The 22,933-nt window shown below is 32.8% G+C and overlaps 3 protein-coding genes across 3 annotated transcripts; all 3 read right to left on the bottom strand.

The window, feature by feature from the left end:
• Positions 1 to 9,404: 9,404 nt before the first annotated feature.
• LOC139090119 (zinc carboxypeptidase-like) lies at positions 9,405 to 11,603 on the bottom strand. The gene is made up of 5 exons (XM_070639821.1): positions 11,413 to 11,603; positions 11,193 to 11,329; positions 10,344 to 10,822; positions 9,890 to 10,098; positions 9,405 to 9,776 (listed from the first exon to the last, which is right to left on the bottom strand). Exons 1-5 carry the CDS (start codon positions 11,557 to 11,559, stop codon positions 9,495 to 9,497), a joined length of 1,254 nt encoding a protein of 417 aa, XP_070495922.1. The 5' UTR covers positions 11,560 to 11,603; the 3' UTR covers positions 9,405 to 9,494.
• Positions 11,604 to 12,418: 815 nt separating this feature from the next.
• On the bottom strand, positions 12,419 to 19,675 carry LOC139091116 (mucin-5AC-like). Its single transcript, XM_070641062.1, has 10 exons — positions 19,545 to 19,675; positions 18,310 to 18,525; positions 17,788 to 18,249; positions 15,981 to 16,928; positions 14,606 to 15,604; positions 14,016 to 14,432; positions 13,426 to 13,461; positions 13,321 to 13,365; positions 13,221 to 13,256; positions 12,419 to 12,826 (listed from the first exon to the last, which is right to left on the bottom strand). Exons 1-10 carry the CDS (start codon positions 19,603 to 19,605, stop codon positions 12,567 to 12,569), a joined length of 3,480 nt encoding a protein of 1,159 aa, XP_070497163.1. The 5' UTR covers positions 19,606 to 19,675; the 3' UTR covers positions 12,419 to 12,566.
• A 545-nt stretch (positions 19,676 to 20,220) lies between these two features.
• Positions 20,221 to 21,905, bottom strand: LOC139090059 (trypsin 3A1-like). The gene is made up of 4 exons (XM_070639749.1): positions 21,361 to 21,905; positions 21,156 to 21,299; positions 20,744 to 20,804; positions 20,221 to 20,438 (listed from the first exon to the last, which is right to left on the bottom strand). The coding sequence occupies exons 1-4, from the start codon at positions 21,890 to 21,892 to the stop codon at positions 20,336 to 20,338; spliced, it is 840 nt and encodes a 279-aa protein (XP_070495850.1). The 5' UTR covers positions 21,893 to 21,905; the 3' UTR covers positions 20,221 to 20,335.
• Positions 21,906 to 22,933: the final 1,028 nt, after the last annotated feature.

Genomic DNA, 22,933 nt, shown 5'->3' with positions numbered 1-22,933 from the left:
TATTTTGTACCAGATTTTTGATTCAATAATTTTGTACTAGAATTTTGACAAAAATTTATTTATGTACTTGATTTTTTGACAAAAACTTGTACAAGATTTTGACCAAAATGAAGTACTAGATTAAGGACCAATATGAAGTACTAGAATTTTCACAAAAATGAAGTACTAGATTTTTAAATCCCAATATTCTTGTCCACCCCCTCCAACCCCACCATCTAGTCATCCATAACCCCATTCCCCATCATCAGCATGATTAAGGAGATTTTAAATTCTATTTAAGCGTTATGAAAAAAATCGCGCGCACGTTTCTTGTTTGCTTGACTGCGATTGATTGACTACTTATTGAAAAATAATAAAAAAAAAAGTAAAAAATTTTGTTTGGTGTACGAATAAGAATTTAAAAGGCGCATTAAGGAATCGGACTAAAAACGCTTAAAATAAAAAGAAAGCCAAAGTTTACGCGCCTAAATTTAGAATTTTTTTTAAACAATTTTTTGAGTGATATTTTGCGAGTAAAACCGCGCTCTAAATTATTTATGATTTTTTTTTATTTTTTTTATATTTTTTTTATATTTTTCGGCATCAAAATTAATGCTTCTAAAATGCATTGAGGCTACCTACATGAATGGCATAGCTTAAGTCAGTGGTGGACAGCCTGTGTGCCATGGCCCAGCCTACCGCACTCAGCGTGCGACTTTTGGCATTTCAAAAACTTCCAGGTGTAAACAGGCTGTCACCATTGCCTTAAATTTCACTTTCAAGTACTTTTGTGCCAAATTTTTTTTTTGTTTTTTTATTTTAATTTTTTTGTTTAATTAAAAAAAAAATTATTTTTTGTCTCAAATCTTCAGCCACACACCAAAAAAATCAACAGCACTCAAATACAGCTCAATCAAGCAAGAATGACACACTAGGATGCATAAAAATGTTCAAAAAATTTCAAAAACATTTCCCAAAAATTACAAAAATTCAAAAAACTTTGCATCAAAAATCAAGAATTCAAAACGCAAAAAAGGAAGCAAAACCAGATCCATTTTTTAACACAAAAAAAAAACCTTTAATTTTGACATTTTCAATGAAAAAAATGAATTTAACCTCAAAATTAGCAATTGACAAAAAAATCCAAAAAACAGGAGACAAATTTGGCTTTGAGTTTGACAAATTTGGAGAAATTCCAAAATTCACTACTTAAAATTCAAAAAAAAACCTCAAACCGAGCAACACATGGTAAATAAGCTCCTAATGGAGTCCTGTGTGGCTCGGGCTTATAAAGAATGTATCGTCGGATTAAAGTATTTTACAAACAAATGATCAAAAATATTCGTTATTTCAACATTTGCAAGAAAAAATAACTGTACAATCCCATATCCACCTGGAAGTTTTTTATAACTTGGAAGCGTTGCAGCGTGGAAGTTTTACCATTTGAAAACTTTTCATATAGTTTATTTGAACTATAGATAAAATGGCAAAAAGAAAATTCTATTCATAAACTTCCAGGCGTAAACTTCCAGGTGAAAACTTCCAGGTGTAACTACTATCAGATGTATAAAAAACACTACAAAAACTGAATCCTGGAAGTTTGGTAAACTAACAATAGTTACTAAACTTCCTGGTGTACAAGGACCTACCTCCAAAATCCACCTGGAAGTTGAAAAAAATTTGAAAAAACAAAAATTTAAAAAATTAAATTAAATTTCACATAAAAAATTCATCACATTTTGTCACAATTTATGCTCTTCGACGATATCCAGCAACAAAAACGAAATAAATTTGGCTAAAAATAAAATTCAAAATGAAAAAAGACGTTACAACACAGAGAAAAATTGACATTTGATTGATTCACAAAACAAACAAAAAAATGAGAAAAAAAAAATATAAATTTTGGCAAAAAACAGAAAAAAAATTCTTCTGATCATCGACATTCAGGATAAAAAAAATGAAATAAAATTGAAGAAAAATTTCTAGAAATAAAAAAAATATAAAAAATAATATTTGGTAAAAATTGAAAAAAATGCTTTAAAATAGCAGCAAAAAATTCACATTTAAAAATATCCTGCAAATTTGACATAAAATATCTGAAAAAAAAAAATAATTTTGGAAGCAGAAAAAAATTTGAGAATTGAACGAAAAGAAAAAAATTTTTTTAAATTTAATTTGAACTTTCTGATTTGAAAAAATATACAATTTTGAAATTTGAACATTATTGAGTCTTTTTTGGGCTTTTTTGTGAGGTTAGAATGGAGTTTTTTGAACATAACCTCAAACATGAGCAACATAACCTCAAAATTGAGCCAAATAACCTCAAACTTGAGCAACATAACCTCAAAATTGAGCAACATAACCTCAAAATTGTTCAACATAACCTCAATATTGAGCAACTTAACCTTAAATTTAGGTAAAATAACCTCAGAATTGAGAATCATAACCTCAAAATTGAGCAACATAACCTCAAAAATGAGCAACATAACCTCAAAATGATGAAAATAACCTCAAAAATTTGAAAAATAACCTCAAAAATCCAATAATAATTCAAAAAATCCAAACTAACCTCAAATTTAATGCCCAAAAAAGCTCAAAAAAATTATAAAAATAATAAAATTTTCATAAAAATTTTTAGAATTAGTAACAAAAAAAGAAGTTTTTTGGCATGGATAAATTTAAACATAATTATGACATAAATAAATAATAGAAAATTGTTCGTAAGAATTCACATAACCCTAAAAAAAAATGATCAGAAAAATTTATCAACAAACATATAAAAAAATAAATAAAAATTTCTCTACCAAGGGTTGGTCACTTTTAATTGCAAAAAAATATATATTATTAAATTTACGCCACATGCTGACTAGAAGCAGTCAAAAAAAATTATCATTTAGCTCAGGACACGGAAACAAAAACAAAAAAAAAATGTAAACCTACTTCCACCTGGAAGTTTGGAAAAATCCACTTCCGCGTGGAAGTTTTGGAAAAAAAATAACTTTTTTTGAACATAAAATTTTCTCTTATTTTGTAAGCCAAACTTTTTTTTTAAATTCCCAAATTTGTATTCTGATATTTTTCGGATGAAAAACTTGCTTCGAAATTGACTGAAACTCGTGCGGAAACTGGAGACTGAATTACATTTAAATATTACGCGCGGAAGTTTTTGTGAGTTTTGTGGCAATTTTTTCATCCAAATTTCACTTTTTAATTTGAAAAATTGAACATTTTAACCTCAAAAATGCCAAAAAGTGTAAACTTATTACCGCCTGGAAGTTCAGGACATAATACAGAATACAAATTGGTTTAAATTTTCTTTAAAAACACTTTTTAATTACAATTTTGTGAATGAAACTGAAAAGCAAAAAAAAAGAAGCAAAAAACTATGAAATTAATTAGTTTAAATCTGCATACATCGAACAATTGGGGTGTGAAAATTGACAGCCAAGAAGTTAGGAAATTTTGAAAATTATTAAAATTTGAAAGAAAAAAAATGTTATTAATTTTCATTTTCGAAAGTGAAATTTCGAATTTCGAAAGTGAAATTTCGAATTTTGAAACTGAAAATTTTAAAAAAATTTTAAATTCGAAAGTAAAATTTTTTTTAATAATTTTTCAATTTCGAAAGTGAAATTTTCGAATTTCGAAAGTAAAATTTTCGAATTTCGAAAGTGAAAATTTAAAAAAAAATTCATATTCGAAAGTAAATTTTTTTAATAATTTTCAATTTCGAAGTGAAATTTTTGAATTTCGAAATTTAAATTTTCGATTTCGAAAGTGAAATTTTTTTAAAATTTTTTATTTTCGAAAGTGAAATTGTCGAACTAATTTTCCACCATCAGAACCCCAAAAAAAAACCCTTAGTGGACCAGCTTCTTCAACGAAAAAACAAAAAACAAAAAAAACCACAAAACCATTTTAAAAAATATTTTCTTTTTTTTTGTAATTTGAGTTTAATTGATTATACATATTGATTATAAATATTATAAATATAATAATTTTGTCAAGACCAACGTAAAATATATTTAGTTCTATTAATAACTTTTAACTCTAATAATTTTCTAATAATTAATAAAAAATTTTCATTTAATTTCTAAAAATAAATAAATAAATAAAAATAATAAAAAATAAAAAATGGAACGAAGATGATTGAAGAAAAAAAAATTGATGAAAAGATAGAAATGGAGAATGATCACGATTACTATTATTATTACGATTATTATTACTATTATTCTACTTTTTAAATAATTTTAATTATATATTTATAATCTTCATATACTAGCCAGCCTGTGTGTGATAATAGTTTATGTTCCTGATAGTATATGTTGATTTATTAACGATTAGCAACATTTCAAATTATATAAATCATAAATAATAATAAAAATGAAATCGATTTACAATTAAACCAATTCAAAAATACATACAATGAAATAATTACATGTTGTGGTGGTAATTGGGGGTCGCTTTGGGGGTTCATATGGCATTTTAGGAATTATTTGATTTTTTTTGTATTGCGCCACATGTGAGCAACATGACTGCAACATTGTGAGCAACATGATTACAACATTGAGTGCAACATTGAGTGCAACATGACTGCAACATTGAGTGCAACATGACTGCAACATTGAGTGCAACATGACTGCAACATTGAGTGCAACATGACTGCAACATTGAGTGCAACATGACTGCAACATTGAGTGCAACATGACTGCCACAGGAAGTGCAACATGACTGCAACATTGAGTGCAACATGACTGCAACATTGTGAGAAACATGACTGCAACATTGTGAGCAACATGACAGCAACATTGTGAGCAACATGATTGCAACATTGTGAGCAACATGACCGTCACATTGAGTGCAACATGACTGTCACACTGAGTGCAACATGACTGCAACATTGTATGCAACATGACTGCAACATTGTGAGAAACATGACTGCAACATTGTGAGCAACATGACAGCAACATTGTGAGCAACATGATTGCAACATTGTGAGCAACATGACCGTCACATTGAGTGCAACATGACTGTCACATTGTATGCAACATGACTGCAACATTGAGTGCAACATGACTGCAACATGTGAGAAACAGTGTATGCAAAATTGTGTGCAACATGACTGCAACATTGAGTGCAACATTGTGTGCAACATAACTGTCACATTGAGTGCAACATGACTGTCATATTGACTGCAACATGACTGTAACATTGAGTGCAACATGACTGTCACATTGTGTGCAACATGATTGAAACATTGAGTGCAACATTGTATGCAACTGTAAGAGCAACATGTATGCAACATAAAACCAAAAAATCATTAAATTTGAAGCTAAAATCCATTTTAAAGCTCAAATTGCAGTAAATCCTAATGTCACATGACACCCTACAGTAGCACACTCACCAACACAACACATAATATAGCCAATGAATCATTGAAATGAAAAAATATCAAAGTTAAAAATATGAAATTAAAAAAATATTTATGCAGAACATTTAAAAATATTTATCAAAAAAATAAAGAATCATTTAAAAATCAAGAAACCGTTAAAAAAAAGAGATTATGAAGATTGTAGAAATTTCTCACATTTAATTCAACATTTTTGAAACAAATAAAAAAACATAATATTGGCATAATTGTAGACACTAATTGTAAACAAAGAATTTTTTGGTTCACTTTTTCAAAACAAAAAAAAAATTTAAAAAACTTTCCAAAAAAATCCCAAAAAAATGTGAAAAATTTGGTGGAGAAAACATAACCTCAAAAAATAATAAAATAAATCCAATAGCTTTCCTTAGTTTTTATTTGACATAAAAATACCTCGAATTTTACACAAAAAAATAAATAAATCCACAAAAACAGAAACAGCTACCTCAATTTAAATGACAAAAATACGTTAAAATTTGTCAAATTATTTTTTCTCTTACCAAATAAGAAATGAAGCATAACAAAAAAAATGGGAACTAAATCATTATTTGATTATATTTAAAAAAAAATGGAAAGAATTTTTTCTTTATTATTTACAAATAACGAGGAATGGAGGCTGACTGTGTGATGGAATTGACGCTAGAATTGGCTATTATTGGAGAACATTTCACTTTCGAAATTTTGGATTTTTCACTTTCGAAATTCGAAAATTTCACTTTCGAAAATTGAAAATTTTACTTTCGAAATCAAGAATTTTAAAATTTTAATTTCAGAATTAAAAATTTTAAAAATTTCACTTTCGAAATCGATAATTTAACTTTCGAAATTCGAAAATTTCACTTTCGAAATTCGAAATTTCACTTTCGAACTTAACAATTTTGAATATTTCACTTTTGAAAAATTTCAATTTTTATTAAATCCAATTCAATTTTCATAAAAAAAAAAAATCTGAAAATAACCTCAAAAATGTTAAAAATCCATTAAAATTTCACAATAAGCTTCCATCCCTTATTCATGCTTTGATAACAAAACTACCTCATATGAGAAATATAAACAATTTTAAATTAAAGAAAAGTAATTTGAAGCAGCATTAATTAATCGAAAAAAAAGTAAAAATTATTTCTGTTAAAATAATAAATATGTATGGGATTTAAAGGAAAAAAAAATGAAATAGTGGAAAAAAAAATAAAAAAAATTCACCCAATTTAAAATAGAAAATAAGAGAAAAAAATTAAAATAAAATAAATAATAAAAAATCGTACATAACTGATAAGCAGTGTGTCATTTTAAACAAATTTAAGCATTTTTCGCACCTTTTTGGACTTTTTTTTTGATTTTACTTTCTTTTCTATTTAATAAAACAAAAAAATATATTAAAATATTCATGAAGATTTAAATTGTTTAACAAAATTCTTGAAAGTAAAAAAATGGTAAAATATTAAATAAAATTAAAGGTTTTGCTTTTAAATTCAAATTATTTGTGAGTTTTTTTAAACTGTTGAATTTTTTAAGATTTTAAATTTTAAAATTTTTTAAAATTTTTTAAAATTTTTTTAAAATTTTTTAAATTTTATTAAATTTTTTAAAATTTTTTAAAATATTTTAAAATTTTTCAAATTTTTTTGCAATTTTTTAAAATAATTTCAAAAAATTTTTTAAAATTTTTTGAAAATTCAAAATATTCAAATTTAAATAATTTTAAAATTCATCAATTTTAAAAAATTCACAATATAATTAAAATTAAAAAAAGCAAAACCAAATTTCAAAATTTAAAAATATATTCAATAATAATATTTCAAAAATTCTTAAAACTGTCATCAGCAAAAAAAAACCAATTCAAAAATTTTTCAAAATCCAATCTTTTTCCTTTATAAACAAAAAAATAATAAATAAAATCAGATGATGAAAAGAAGCTGAAAATATTGAGAAATGAATGATGCAAGAGACACAGTAAGAACGTTTTTTGAGTTTAAAATGAAGAAATAATAAACCATAAGTAATGTTAAAGTGAAATAAAGAAAATTGAAAAGTGAAAAAAAAAAATGTGTTGCGTTTTATTTCAATTTTTGTTACAGGTTTTTGGAGCATATTTAGGTTGTGGTTATGTGGGATAGAAATTATTTTCAGAAAAAAAAATCAGAGCAACAGTTGTAACAACAGTTGCATTGGTCATGTAGGTTCAAAATTAATTTTTCAGGAAAAAAAAAGTTAAGAGAAACAGTTGCAGCAACAGTCACAGCAACAGTTGCAACAACAGTTGGAGCAACAGTTGCATTGGTCATGTGGGTTAAAAAATTAATTTTTCAGGAAAAAAAAAGAGTTAAGAGCAACAGTTGCAGCAACAGTCACAGCAACAGTTGCAACAACAGTTGGAGCATTGGTCATGTGGGTTAAAAATTAATTTTTCAGGAAAAAAATATCAGAGCAACAGTTGCAGCAACAGTCACAGCAACAGTTGCAGCAACTGTTGCAATGAAAATCAAACAGAAGGATAGTAAAATATTTTGCAGTTGTCTTACTAATCCATACATTCCTATTTGCATGCATGCAGGAATGATCACTTCGCATGCTCTCTTTCTCCATATTTCCCCTTTCTCAGCTGTTACTCTCTCGCAAATAGTCAGTTCCTCTCTCATTATTATGTCGCATCTACAATACAACTTAGTCACATGCCCCACATTTTGTTTACATTTTCAAAATTTCAAAACAAATCATCGCCAAAAAAAAATCCATAAATGGACAAGTCCAAATCAGAATTTACAAAAAAGTCACCAAAACCCATCGACTGTACATCCTGCAAATACAAATGCTCATCAAATTTCCCACAAAATATACGCGAAAAAATCTGCGAAAGTTTTTGGAATCCTCAAAGATTATCGTCGTCAAAAAGACTTTATTTTAGCGAATGTCAAGTCAGCAGCACCAAAACGTCGTCGTCCATCCAATCCGTCAAGTGACATCAAACGGACCAATTCCAAGACTTTTTACCTGTGCGACAAGCGTGTCTGTCAGAACTTCTTCCTTAAAACTCTGTCCATATCCAATGGACCGCTGATTAAGGCATTCCAGTACAAAAATGAGTATACAAACTTCTTTGATTCTGAGGATAGACGCGGCAAGCACGAACCAAGCAACAAAATCAAACCTGATGTCGTCAACTCAATTGTGACCTTTTTAATGGACAAATGCATCCCGGACAGTGACAACAAGTTCAGGAAGAAAGTCATTTGTGACACAAATTATCGAAGTTTAAGGACATTGTACAATAACTTTAAGGCAGTCAGTCATGAGTCATGTCCATCGTACACGAGCTTTAAGAGGATATTTTATGAAAATAATTTTACATTTCCACAGGAACGGCTGAAGATGAAGCCAGTCAAGTCGGAACCAAAAATTGACATTAAAAGTGTTGAAATTGTGAATTTTGAGACAGCAGCAATAGCTGATAGTGAGGAGATCGTCCAGGATCATCATGTTGAACATCCAAAAGTCATTGTCACACCGGTGCCAGAAAGTTCAAAGTTTATGTCCAATCAGGCTGAAGTTTATGAGATTCAATTCATTCATATACCGACTATTAATAATTTATAGTGATGTAAGGGATGCTGAGTAGCAATAGGGACTGAGTGACTGAATGGTGGATGGATGAATGCAGTGAGGACAAACAAATGGCTGTCCAGAAGTGAACCACATCCAAGTCTCAGTAACGACTGGACACTTACTCTGAATGCTGTTGCAAATGTTTCTCTGACTATTGTTGCAACTGTTGATGCAACTGTTGCTTCAACTGTTGTTGCAACTGTTGCTGCAACTGTTGTTCTGACTGTTGCTGCAACTGTTGTTGCAACTGTTGCTCTAACTGTTGCTGCAACTGTTGTTGCAACTGTTGCTCCAACTGTTGCTCTGGCTGTTGTTGCAACTGTTTCTCTGACTGTTATGGATCAAATCTAGTAACTGTAAATAAAATTTTAAATTTAACTAATTTTATTGATAAAAAATTGTGTTTTAATTAAGCATGTCAAGCAAAATTCAGCATTTATTGACCTAAATTGCAAGTCACACAACAATCCCTGAACTTTCACCACCCTCAAAAGTACCCCAATTCCTTAGACTTCACAATCATTGCCAATATTCCATCAAACATTTCCTCAGAATTTGGAATAATCTCTTCGGGTGGAAGTACGAATCTTAATCCATTTTTAGCTACCCTAAATTCATAAGTAAATGAAATTGGTGTCTTAAAATGTCCATACATGTGATCTTTGCTGGTACCAGATGCAACTGATAGTGTATTGTAGGAACTTCCATAGACATAAGGTGTTCCATATCTTGCCTTGATGGCTGTTGCTGCTGCTTTTGCTATTGCATCCTGAAAATGGTCAAATGGAACCAAAAATGAGCAGGAACAAAGACATGGAAGGAATTTTGAGGTTTGGACTGTCTTCAAACCCCAAAAACCCTCCACAAACCCCAAATACTCACCAAATCAGCAACATTAGGAACATCCTCAAATGTACCCGTGTGACCCATCGGATATAAGATCATCTGTGCAGCCGAATGGAATGACAAATAAATTTTAACTTTTTCCTGAATTTTCTCATAATAATCAATGAGGATTTTGACTTCTGGCTCTGTATATGGAGCACGTCCAGCAAATGTGTCGGTGCATGCAACTTGAGATGCTCCGCCCTCTGGAAATGGAAGTGAAATTAGAGGAAATAATCAAGGTGATCTGACTGTTGATGCAACTGTTGCACTGACTGTTGTTGCAACTGTTGTTGTAAATGTTGTTGCAACTGTTGATGTAACTGTTGTTGCAACTGTTGCTCTGACTATTGTTGCAACTGTTGCTCTGACTGTTGTTGCAACTGTTGCTCTGACTGTTGTTGCAACTGTTGCTCTGATCCCCAGGTACATCCCCCCAAAAGATACTCACTCATAAAATTATAAGCAAAATTCCTATTTGGATCAGCTCCCGTACACAATATCGACGCATGTGTTGAGCGCGTTTTTCGCCATGCCCGGTCATTATTCTGGCTATAAATATATCCATCAGGATTAAGAAGTGGAATAATAATCCACGTAATTCCATCAACAATTTGTCGGACATTCTCGTCCTGTGATGTCAACAGCTCATGAATCATCCATACAGCAGATGCTGATGCAATCCATTCCCTAGCGTGGATATTAGCATCAATAAAGAAGACTGGATTGTTGTCATTTTTAGTGATTTTAATTCCTTTAATTATACGTGACTCAAATGAGGAACCGAGTGTGAAAATTTCAGTCACATTTGGATGTTCAGCATGCATTTGGTCCAGGAAGTTGTGGATCTCTTCATAGGTCTTGTATTCATCGAATGCTATGCTGTCTTCCTTCCTTTTTGATGGTTTACGTCGTTCTGCATCAAAATATCTGATGGGAACAGATATTATGGATTAGGCTTAAGTAGGGCAAATGCTTTAGGACCGACCGAATTTCTGATGGAATTCTGATGGAATTTTGACGGATTTAGGAATCCTGATGGAATTTTATCAGAATTCCGTCAGAATTCCGTCAGAATTCCATCAGAATTTCATCCTAAATCCGTCATAATTCCGTCAGAAATCCATCAGAATTCTGTCAGAATTTCATCATAAAAAAAAAAAGAATTCTGTCAGAATTTCACCAGAATTCCATCAGAATTTCATCAGAATTTTGCCAGAATTTCGTCAGAATTCCGTCAGAATTCAAACAGAAATTCATCAGAATTCCGTCAGAATTCCAATAAAAAATTGGAACTTACGTCTGAACATCGTCGGTTATGATTGTGTAGTTGATTCCAGTAGATTCAGCAAGTTCTTGGAATTCAACGAATTTTTGGGGTTGAATGATGAGTTGTGTCTTGATGCCGACTTGCTCTGGTGAAAGCCAGAACTTGAACTGTGGAAAGAATCGATTAAATTTGTATGAAAAAGTCAAGTCGACTTGGTTCTGCTTAATCAGTCACCCTACTTATCACCTACCCCACTATCATATTCCAAACGTTTCAGCCCTTCCAATTGCTCCTCAGTGTCAATAGTAAAGTCAACAACTTTTGCATCCTTGTAACTTTCACCAGAAATTGTCAACCAAAACAGACTAAAAACCAAACAAATAATTTGAAACTTCATGACTTAATCCAACTAAGGTTCAGTTGTAAATGACAATATTGAGTGGATTATTACACAATTATTATTATCGACAGCAGATAAAGGACCACTTGTAGCTACTAATAGAAATAAAACAAGTCAATGATTAGATTAGAATTTGAAGTATTTATTATTATTTTTTAATTGATTTAAATCAGAGTTGGCGGGACTGTAATGAGGAGGTGCATCCGAAAAAATGGAGAAGTCGGACTCCATGGAACTGCTACAACTCTGATTTTTAGTTCCCTGATTTTTAACGGTCAAAGAAAATTTAAATTTCGAATTTTAACGGTCAAAAAAAATTTGAATTTCGAATTTTAACGGTCAAAAAAAATTTGAATTGTGAATTTTAACGGTCAAAAAAAAATTTGAATTTCGAATTTTAACGGTCAAAAAAAATTAAATTTTGAATTTTAACGGTCAAAATAATTTGAATTTCGAATTTTAACGGTCAAAAAAAATTTGAATTTTGAATTTTAACGGTCAAAAAAAAATTTGAATTTCGAATTTTAACGGTCAAAAAAAATTTGAATTTCGAATTTTAACGGTCAAAAAAAATTTGAATTTTGAATTTTAACGGTCAAAAAAAATTTGAATTTCGAATTTTAACGGTCAAAAAAAATTTAAATTTTGAATTTTAACGGTCAAAGAAAATTTAAATTTTAAATTTTAACGGTAAAAAAAAATTTGATTTTTAATGGTAAAAAAATTTGAATTTCAAATTTTAACGGTTAAAAAAAATTTGAGTTTCAAATTTTAACGGTTAAAAAAAATTTGAATGTTAACGGTCAAAAAAATTTGAATTTTAACCGTTAAATTATGAATTTTGAATTTTTTTTGACCGTTAAAATTCAAAATTCAAATATTTTTTTACCGTTACTTTTCCTTTTTTTTCGTAACGTAAATTTTTATTTTAAAATAAGTTCACATCAACCAACCAACTTCTCCTACCCCAAAACCCCATCCACCTCTACACCACCCTAAAACCCTTAATCAAAACTATATGGAAGTGGATATTCATCATTTGAGCAACAGCATCGACCCTCCTTGTATCCCATAAAAGTCAATGGCTGAATAATGCGCAGTGTATGTGTTTTAAATGGACACATTCCAATTGTTGGTCCAGGAATCTTCAAGTGTTGAATAATCATCTGAAGTGAGTCAACTGGTCCGGACTCTGGATATAGGCAGTCGGGACATTCACCAGGTCCAATGACACGCTTTGGTGGGATGTTTTTGCGTGGTGGAACTGTGGATGGAGGGGAGGGGAGGTTTTAGTGGATGTTGTATGGTGTAAGGAGGTTTGTCACTTGTTAGGTAACGTCATTTTAGAGAGGGAATGGGTAAAGGGGTTAAGCCAGAGTTGCAAAACAGGCATCTGTGGTACCCAAAAACCATACAAATTCTCAATAATTTGTTACAAAACCATACAAATGTTCTAGAAATCCTGCAAAAACCGTACAATTTCCAGAACATTTGTGTGGTTTTGTAATAAATTATTAAGAATTTGTATGGTTTTTGGCTGTCACAGGTGCCTGTTTTGCAACTCTGGATTAACATTCTGCTACAGAGCAGGGACAAGGGTCAAAAAGTTAATTTTCCCATTACCTAACAAGTGAACAGTCCCCATATTCCTGACCAACCTGTTCTTTTTCCTTTGTAAGGTGTCGTTGGTGCATCTTGAAATTTTAATCAATTAGTCAGCAGTTCCTACAAGAATACTTTGATAGCATGGATACTTACTGGTTGTACTATCAAATGTTGTTGTAGACTTTACATCATCTGGACCTGAAAGTACCAAAATTTAACCATAATTTTCTCAATTTTTTCATCAATTTTCTTACTCACCTTTTGGAGGAAGTGAAGGAGTTGTACCTGGTGCATCTGGAAAAAAATGGAACAAAAATGCTGAATTAGTTCCTGAACAGCACAAGTCGGTTAATCGATCCAAAAATCAGCACTAAGCCTTCATGACTCTGACTTGATGCTGAATTCGTTAATTTTTTTCAAAATAAAAATAATTTTCCGTTAAAATTCAAATTTTTTTTGACCGTTGAAATTCGAAATTCAAATCTTTTTTGACCGTTAAAATTCAAAATTTAAATTTTTTTTACCGTTAAAATTTGAAATTCAAAATTTTTTTTTCCGTTAAAATTCAAAATTTAAATATTTTTTAACCGTTAAAATTTGAAATTCAAAATTTTTTTGACCGTTAAAATTCGAAATTTAAATTTTTTTTGACCGTTAAAATTCAAAATTCAAAATTTTTTTTGACCGTTACTTTTCCGTTTTCTTTGTAACGTTTGGAAGTAAGTAAGTCATGCTTGAGTCAAGGCTTCGTTAGGTCCAATTGTTCATCGATTAACCGCCTTGTCCTATTTAGCGTAGCTACCTATGGATCAGAATTGACCACAAAACCCTTCCATATATCAACTCACCAGTTCCTCTCGGTGTTGTCGCAACAGTCGTCTCACCACGCATCAAGCAACACGACATTGTCTGCATTTTTGAACTTATTTCAAGTGTAAAGTTCCTCAGCTCATCACTTGGTCCACAAACTAGATTAGCTGCATATCCAACAACACTATAGACGTTAATATTTCCATAAACATCAAATTGGCATTTAAATGCTGTAACAGATGCAGCAGGTGGAACTTCTGGTTGATCTGGTTGTATGTCACAGCAGCATACAGTTACTGAATTTCCGTTAGATAATGCGCTCTTTAGTTCCAATATTGAGTGTTTTAATGGGCAAATAAGTGTGGATTCACATCGTTCCATATAGTCAATTAGGAGTGACTTGTTGGCACTGTAACGGCAGATGGGGGCTGTCTGGTTGGGTTGGATGGCAGCAGCTGTAAGGAATTGATGGATTTTAGTGGTAAAATTGACAAAAATCAACCTAACCTCAAAATCAACCTAACCCCAAAATCAACCTAACCCCAAAATTAATCTAACCTCAAAATTAATCTAACCTCAAAAAAAAAATCTAACCTCAAAAAAAAATTTTAACCTCAAAAATACTCACGACTAGCAGTTGTCGATACAGGACTCGGTGCAGCCGTCGTCGTCGCAGACTTCATTGTCGGAATTGGTTTACCGACCGGTTGACAGCATGAGAATCCCGTGTCCTTGCCATTCCAAAATATTGTCGCATTATACATGTAAAATCCAGCATTACAGACAATGTCCGGTCCAGACAGTTCAATGCTCCACCTGGCAAGCTCTGCTGTTCGTGATGAGAAGTAGCATGTTGGTGCTATAAGTGGCGGAACTGACGGATCAAATGGCAAGGAACTTGAATATTCACAACATATTTTTGTGTACATTTTGTTGTTATCGGAACTAAGGACTTGAACCTTTTGCATGATGTACTGTGAACGACATCCAACGGTACTTGAGTACCATTCCATAAAGTCAATATTAAGGCTTCCATTTTTATGATAAACACATTCTAATGCTGCTGACTTGTAGACAATGTCATTGGTTGGGACACGACTGAAGGCACTGCTGGTTGTTGAGGTTGTTGCTTGAGTTGTTGATGTTTGAATTGTTGTTGTTGGTGATTCCGTTGTTGATGTTGCTGGGAAAGATGTTGTTGTTGTTGTTGTTGTCATGGGTGTTGTCCTGATTGTTGTTGGTTTTGTGACTGCATCCTTCTTTAAGCAGCATGACATTTTGTTATTTTCATTTCCTAGGTCAAAAGTCATCAAGTTGTCGACGGACCGACATCCAAGGTCATTTCCATTCTCAACAACGCTCCACATGTTGACATAACCGTCGTTGTCGTAGACACATTTTGGTGCTATGATTGATGGAACTGATGGAGCAACAGCTGGAAGATCCTTTTGATAGTCACAGCAGCACTTTTTGACTTGGACATTGTCGGCTATTGCGACTAGAACTTCAAGTTTGACTTCTTTGGAACGGCATGCAATGTTGGCTGAACATGATTCCATGAATGCTGTTTTCAGGGTTTTGTCTTCGTTGTAGTTGCATTGTGCTCCGACTATTGGGATTGTGGGTGCTGGGGATGATAAGGAAGTGAAATTTTTTTAAATCGGACAGAAACTGACCAAAATTCGGATAAAATCTGACCAAAATTTAGTTAAAATCTGATCAAAATGACCAAAATTCAGCTGGATTCTGACCAAAATTCACCAGAAATCTCATCAAAATTGACCAAAAATTCAGCAGAAATTTGACAGAAAATTGGCCAAAAATTCAACAGAAATCTGACAGAAGCTGACCTAAATTCAGCCTGATTTTGACAGAAATTGACCGAAATTCATCTAAAACTCCGTCCGAAATTCACCAAAATTCTGACAAAATCTGCCCAAAATCTGAATTTCCGTCAATTTTGGCCAGTTTTTCAACCGAAAAATCAAACAAAAAAAACCCACGTGCAGGTGTGGTCGATCCAACAGGTTTCACAGTAGTCGTTGTAACCACAGCTCTAGTTGTCGTTTCCGGCTCATCCTTAATACAGCATGACATGGATATATCCTTTCCATTCTCATAAAACAGACTTTCCTTAATTATCATTCCAGGATCACAAATCAAGTCCGGTCCAGAAGTGACCAAACTCCATCGTCGAATGGTTCCGTCAGGCTTAAAGACACATTCCAATGCTCGTAGCTTTATGCCTAAATTTTTATATGGCAAGTCCTTGTTAAATTGACAACAACATTTATCCCATCCACCTTTAACAACTGTCTTAATGAACTGTTGCGCACGACAGACACGATTGTCCTCACAATAATCCATATAATTGGTCTTTAAGGTACCGTCACTAAGATATACACATTCAGCTCCAACATTAGGAATAGCTGAATTACTAGACGAAGTTGTTGTTGAACTCGTTGTTGTGGTTGTTGTTGCTGTTGATGTTGTTGTTGCAGTTGTTGATGTTGTGTATCTCGTTGCAGTCGTTGTCGTCACAGGCTTTAATTTACAGCACGACAACGTCACATCCGTCTGTGTCACTAAGTCTGTTGTCGTGACTGTAACTAAATCAGAACTCGAGTCACAAACCAGATCAGGTCCAGGCTTAACGCCGCTGTAGCTCTGCAACATTCCATTGTCATCAAATTCACATGGATGTCCTAAAACCATCGGAACTGGACTCAATTTAGGTAGACTTGGATCAAATTTACAGCAATGAACTTTGTAGCTTTTTCCATCATCTGGATTGACTGTCGTAAGATTGATCATGACTTGTTGCGAACGACATCCAAGTGTCACGCCCGGTTCGTCATAGCTCATGTAGCCTTTGACCGGTTCCGTTGATGTTGCTGACGCATAGACACATTCGGATGCAACAGTCACATCGGGAAGTTGAGTTGTTGCAGCTGGAAAATTAAGAGAAAAAATTAAAGCTTTTTTTTGAGGTTAAAAATGTGAATTTTATTGACTTTATAGCTTAATATGTAGCCTAACCTTACAATTCTATTAAGATTAATAAATTACAAATTATTTTTAGATATTTTGAATACTTTTGTGTGATTTTGGTTAATTTGGGGTTGATTTGTCGGGTTGTGGTACGACATGATGTGGCATGACATGTCGCACGTGGTGTGGCATGACATGTCGCATGTGGTGTGACACGATGTAGTGTGACATGTCGCGTGTGACATGAGGTGGTGTGACATGTCACACGTTGTGTGACATGATGTGGTGTGATATGTCGCACGTGGTGTGGCATGGTGGTACGCACTGGAGTGGCTATGTGGTATACCTGGTATGGCTAAGTATGGTGTAATACATGGTCATACCAGGTGTGGACTACATGGCCATACCAGGTGTGGACCACTTGGCCATACCAAGTGTGGGCTGCATGGCCATACCAGGTGTGGACTGCATGGCCATACCAGGTGTGGACTGCATGGTCATACCAGATACCGTACCACAACCAGAGGATCAACCCCACTAATAAATGAACGTTCCCTAACTTACAAATTGACCCTAACATTCAAAAAAATTCATTAAAAAAGTACAGTCTGTTTCCCGACTAACTGTAAATACTTAACAGACATCAAAAGCACACATAAAGTACAAAACATACCAAAAATGTAAAAACAGAACTGCTCACATAGTCAGCACTAGAATATCGATAGGAATCCTGTCCAAAGTCACTGTCCTTAAGTAAAATGGAACTAAGTACAAATTCAACATGCGGAACTGATTTTTGAGGTAAATTTATGTCATTACCTCGTAGCTTAATATGTGGAACTGGCGTCGTATCAATTTGAAGGATGTCGTCATCATCACCGTCATCCATGTCTGTTTTTGTCAGTTCCTTCATTAATGACATAACAACATTTTGAGAATCCAGCAATGTTATGAGCTGTGACTGATTTTTTGGGGATTCTGGGTCGATTTGTGGATCTTCAGGATGTTGAGCATCAGGTGCCTTAGTTGTTGGACCCGACTGGACATCCAGCACAGCAGACAGAGTTGTTGTTGGCTGGACAGTTGTTGTTGTTGTTGTTGTCTTAGGGATGCTCTGACAGCATGACATGTCCTGAACTTTACCGTTAATTTCAGCCTTAAAGCTGACCAATTTCTCGTCACGGAAGCAGTACAAGTCAGTTCCAGTCACCATAAGACTCTCACGGACTGGCAACATTGAGTCATTGTCCTTAAATTCACATCGATTTGCGTAAAATTTCACTAAATTGACAAAAAATTACGTAGTAAGTTCATGACTATATGCTGGATATTGATACTTACGTTCAGGTTGTGTAGTTTGTACAGCTGTTAGTGTCTCATCCCACTTGCAACAACAATATTGTGTTTCTGTGTCGGTGCTGCTTGAAGTTACAATTTTCATTCTTTGTCCTGCCCGACAGCGAATTGCATTGGAGACTGGACGAAGCATTCGGCCGTCGTAGTAGCCTTTTGGGGTTAGTACGCATTCTGGGGCTGGGAAGAGGTGGCCGGCGTGGGCTGTTGGGTGTTGAATTGATTTTTTGAATTATTATTAATGATTTTTAATTTTTTTTTAAATTAAAAATTTTAAATTTGATTAAAAAATTTGAAAAATTTGAAAAACTTTAAAAAAATTTGAAAAAAAATTAAGAAAAGTAACAAAAAATGAAAAAATTTAAAATAAATTAAAACAATTCAAAAAATCATAAATATTCAAAAAAAATTAAAAATTGAAAAATAAATATAAAAATAATAAAAAATTAATTTTAAAACTATTGAAAATTTGAAAAAAAAATTAAAAAATTAAATAAATTTAAATAAATTGTAAATAATTTAAAACAATTTATAAAAAATTCAAAAATGTTTTAAAAATTTATAAAAAATTAAAAAAGTAAAAAAACACTTTAATAAATATTAAAATTGAAAAATTAATTTAAATTTAATTTTAAAATTTTTTTAAATTGAAATATTTATGATTCTTTCCATTTTTTTATTAATAATTTACTAAAAATATTAAATTTAAAAGATAATAAATCATTAATAAAAAATAAAAATAAATAGCATTTAAATTTTGAATTTATTTTAAACCAATTAAAAAAAAATTAAATTTATTTTTTCACTTTTTTAAATTATTTTAAAATATTTTAACTTTTTTTTAAAATTTTTTAATAATTTTTTAATCAATTTTTAAATATTTTTTCTTATTTTCTAATTTTTTTGATTTTTTAAATTTTTAATATTTTTTTTGAATTTTTTTAAAATTTTTTTGAATTTTTTTTTTTTAATTTTTTTTAATATTTATTTATTTTCCATTTTTTTAATTAATCTTTATAATTTTTTTTTAATTTTTTAAAATATTTAAATTTAAATTTGAAATTGTTTTTTTTTTTAAATCTAGCTTTAATATTTTAACTTTATTTCTTCCAATTTCAAAATTCTTTCAAAATTTTCAAAATCCAAATTCAAAATTAATTCAAAACAGCTTTTTTTCAATTATTTCCTCCCAAATTCCTTCCACAAAATTCAAAAATACTCACAGTATTCAAATGAAATAAAAATTGACAAAAAAGTTGATAACAAAACATGTGTCGACTTCATCCTTTTATGTTCACTCGATTAATAAACAAAAACTACTCGATTGTTCAGTAGCTGAATGTCATCTGTTTTAATAATAATCAATTGCGTATTAATTAAAAATTTTTGATCGAATTTTTCTGTCGAAATTTGAATTTTTCGATGGTGTTATGAATTGTATGTGGCTTAATAAGGCCTGTATGTGTCAAGTCAGGGTCATAGATGGATATTTGTTGAAGGAATAGAAGCTGAGAAGGTCAGAGAGAGCCAGAGAGAGCCAGAGAGAGCCAGAGAGAGCCAGAGAGAGTCAGAGAGAGTCAGAGAGAGTCAGAGAGAGTCAGAGAGAGTCAGAGAGAGCCAGAGAGAGCCAGAGAGAGCCAGAGAGAGTCAGAGAGAGTCAGAGAGAGTCGCAGAGAGTCGCAGAGAGAGTCAGAGAGAGTCAGAGAGAGCCAGAGAGAGCCAGAGAGAGCCAGAGAGAGTCAGAGAGAGTCAGAGAGAGTCAGAGAGAGTCAGAGAGAGTCACAGAGAGTTAGAGAGAGTCACAGAGAGTCAGAGAGAGTCAGAGAGAATCGCAGAGAGTCCAAGAGAGTCAGAGAGAGTCAGAGAGAGTCATCGATGACAATAAAAGCCCAAAACCCATCAATTTGCAACAGATAAACTCAATTTATTTCCCAAAAATTCTTTAGAAAATTTGTACAAAATATTTAAGGAAGTAATTCACAATGTTCAGTATCACATTTCGCATCTCAATCATTTAAACTCCAGTAAATGTTCTGATCCAGTTTCTGACTTGTGGATCTTCAATACGAACGTTGACACTTGGTCTGGTTCCATCACCGCATACGCTTGTTCCGAAACTAGTTTGAAAAAAGACAAAAAAATTTTGGAATTAGAAATTTTGTAAATTGACATCAAGCTGGTAATTAGCATGCAGAAGCCTAAGGAAGGTCTCGGACCGCAAATTGATCCATTTGACAAGCCAAGTAAGTAAGCAAGACACCAACCAAGGCATTGACACACTTCATCCGGCCCATACAAATTTTCATCGGGATGAAAAATGTGTCAATGCCTTGACATCAAGTTCCAACAAGAATTTTGACTCTTGTACCACAATATTCAATAAAGGAACCTAAACTATACATTAAATCACATCAACTCTTACCTGACAAGACCAACTTGAAGATCACGAGCATCAGCACGAACTAATGGTGAGCCAGAGTCGCCTGAAAGAAGAAATTTGATTATTTTATGGATTTTAGACAATTTCTGAGTGTACAGCTAGTTGTGTGCTTAGTCTAAGGAGGATGGAAGGTCATCTAGGTGTTATTTGCCGTCCTTAAGACTTAGCAGACATTTTGTCACATTCTAGGCTGTCTACTCAGGATTTAGAGAACTAGGAATAGTTAGAGAACAATCCTGGACAGCACAGGACATAGAAATGGCTGAAAATCAGGTTCCAGGTCGACTAAACCTTGATTTCATCGAATCTGCCTTAAGACAGCTTAAGGCTACCTAATTCCCATCCATTTTCACATAATATCCCCATCCACAACTCCCAAAACATCAAATCATACCATTGCATGAATCAGCTCCATTAATAACAGATTTACAGAAGAAGTTAGATCCAATATTTGTCCATAAACGTCCACAATCAGCATGATTATGAATTGGTGCTGTAAGTTGACGCAAGAGCAATGGGAATTGTCCATTTTCGTCACCTATAATTGAGAATTAATGTGTGAATATCAAGCATATTAAGGCACAAAATGTCCAACTTACGTCCCCATCCCTTAACAATAACATTATCAGGTGCACATGTTGTACAGCATGCTGTTGCACAATTGCCTGGAAGACGTGCATGTGCAACATTTGTTCCTTGAATTGGTGTACCAGCCTGGACCTGAATTGCAGCAACATCATTCGATAATGTACGTGAATTATATTGTGGATGAAGTGAGTATGTCTGTGCCTGGAATATAAATCCACCAGTATTTCTATTGGTTGATCCACCACGTAATTGAATTTGTGTTGCTGGTGTATTACGTTCAAGACAATGTGCAGCTGTAAGTGACCATCTTGAGCTAATTGCTGATGCACCACAGATGAAGCCACCGCGTGTCAAGTCAATCAATACAAGCATGTGTGGAAATTGTGAAATGTCAGCTGGATCACCACGTACAATGAATGGTGATGGTCCAATGTATTGACGTTCACTCCATGGTGTACGTCCACCTTCACGCTCGTATGTTGGTTCCAAACGGAAGGCACTGATGGCCGTTATGGCGAGTAATAGGAAGATGAAGACCTTCATGTCGGCTACGAAAATGTCGAATAGATTTGAAATATCCGCAAGCTTGTCATTTTATACTTGATGTCTTATCTTATCGGAAGTAAAATCAAGTAAGACTGTCATTAGGCAGCACAAAAATTAAATGATAAGATAAAGGCTTTTCGGCATGATGGAAATTGAATGAAGGACTTAAGATAACCGTCAAAAGACAAAGGAAGCTTTGGCGAATTATTGAATTATTTTGGATTTATTTGAATGATAAGATTGATGCAGGCTTGACAGATAAGATTGTTTGGTGTGACGTAGTTTATAACAAGTTTTGATGGAATTATTGAGTGAGTTTTTGGATTGTCATTATTTTTAGGAAATGACCTTTTGACCCTTGTTGGTCCTTAAGCATCTACTTTTCTCTAATTTTCTCCCTTTCCACACCTTTCTGCTTTTTTTAAGCAACTTCCATGTTTTTTATAGCTTCTTTCATCGCTTTTTCCCTTCTTCCAACATTTTTCAATCCCTTCCACGCCTTTCCTTGTTTTTTCTACTCCTTCCCGCACCTTGCAGCATCTTTCTGTCCATTCCGGGCTCTAACATGCATTTTCAACCCTTTCAAGCTCCATTCTGCCTGTTTCCGCCCATTAACGCTCTATTTAGCACCTTTTAGTTCTTTTCCATTACTTCTTGCTCTTCCTACCCCTTCCACCACCTTCCTGTTCTTTCCTTACTTTATCCTTTCCAACACTTTCTCGCTTGTTACAACATTGTTCTGTATTTTTCCTTCACTTCAAGCACTATTCTGTATCTTCCTGTTCCTTCTTGCTTCTTCCTGCCTCTTGCTGTCCATTCTTACTCTTTCCAGTAACTTCCTGCTCCTTTTCGCTCTTTCCAGCTCATTCCTTTTTTCCTCTTTCTCCAGCAAGAGACAATTTTGTCAAATAAGGGGAGAAGGATGTTTGGATCAAATCACCCCTTTTCTGGACACGCTCATGTTTCACACCTGCAAGGACGTCTGCATTCAGACTTCGTAAGACTCCGGGAGTTGGATTCTACTGGAAATGAACTTTG

The sequence above is a fragment of the Chironomus tepperi genome, unplaced genomic scaffold (assembly GCF_022539635.2).
Source record: "Chironomus tepperi strain 1889 unplaced genomic scaffold, CSIRO-AGI_Ctep_v1 contig_13, whole genome shotgun sequence".
NCBI lineage: Eukaryota > Metazoa > Arthropoda > Insecta > Diptera > Chironomidae > Chironomus > Chironomus tepperi.
Note: the sequence above shows the minus strand (reverse complement) of the source record. Positions and strands in the feature narration are given on the sequence as shown.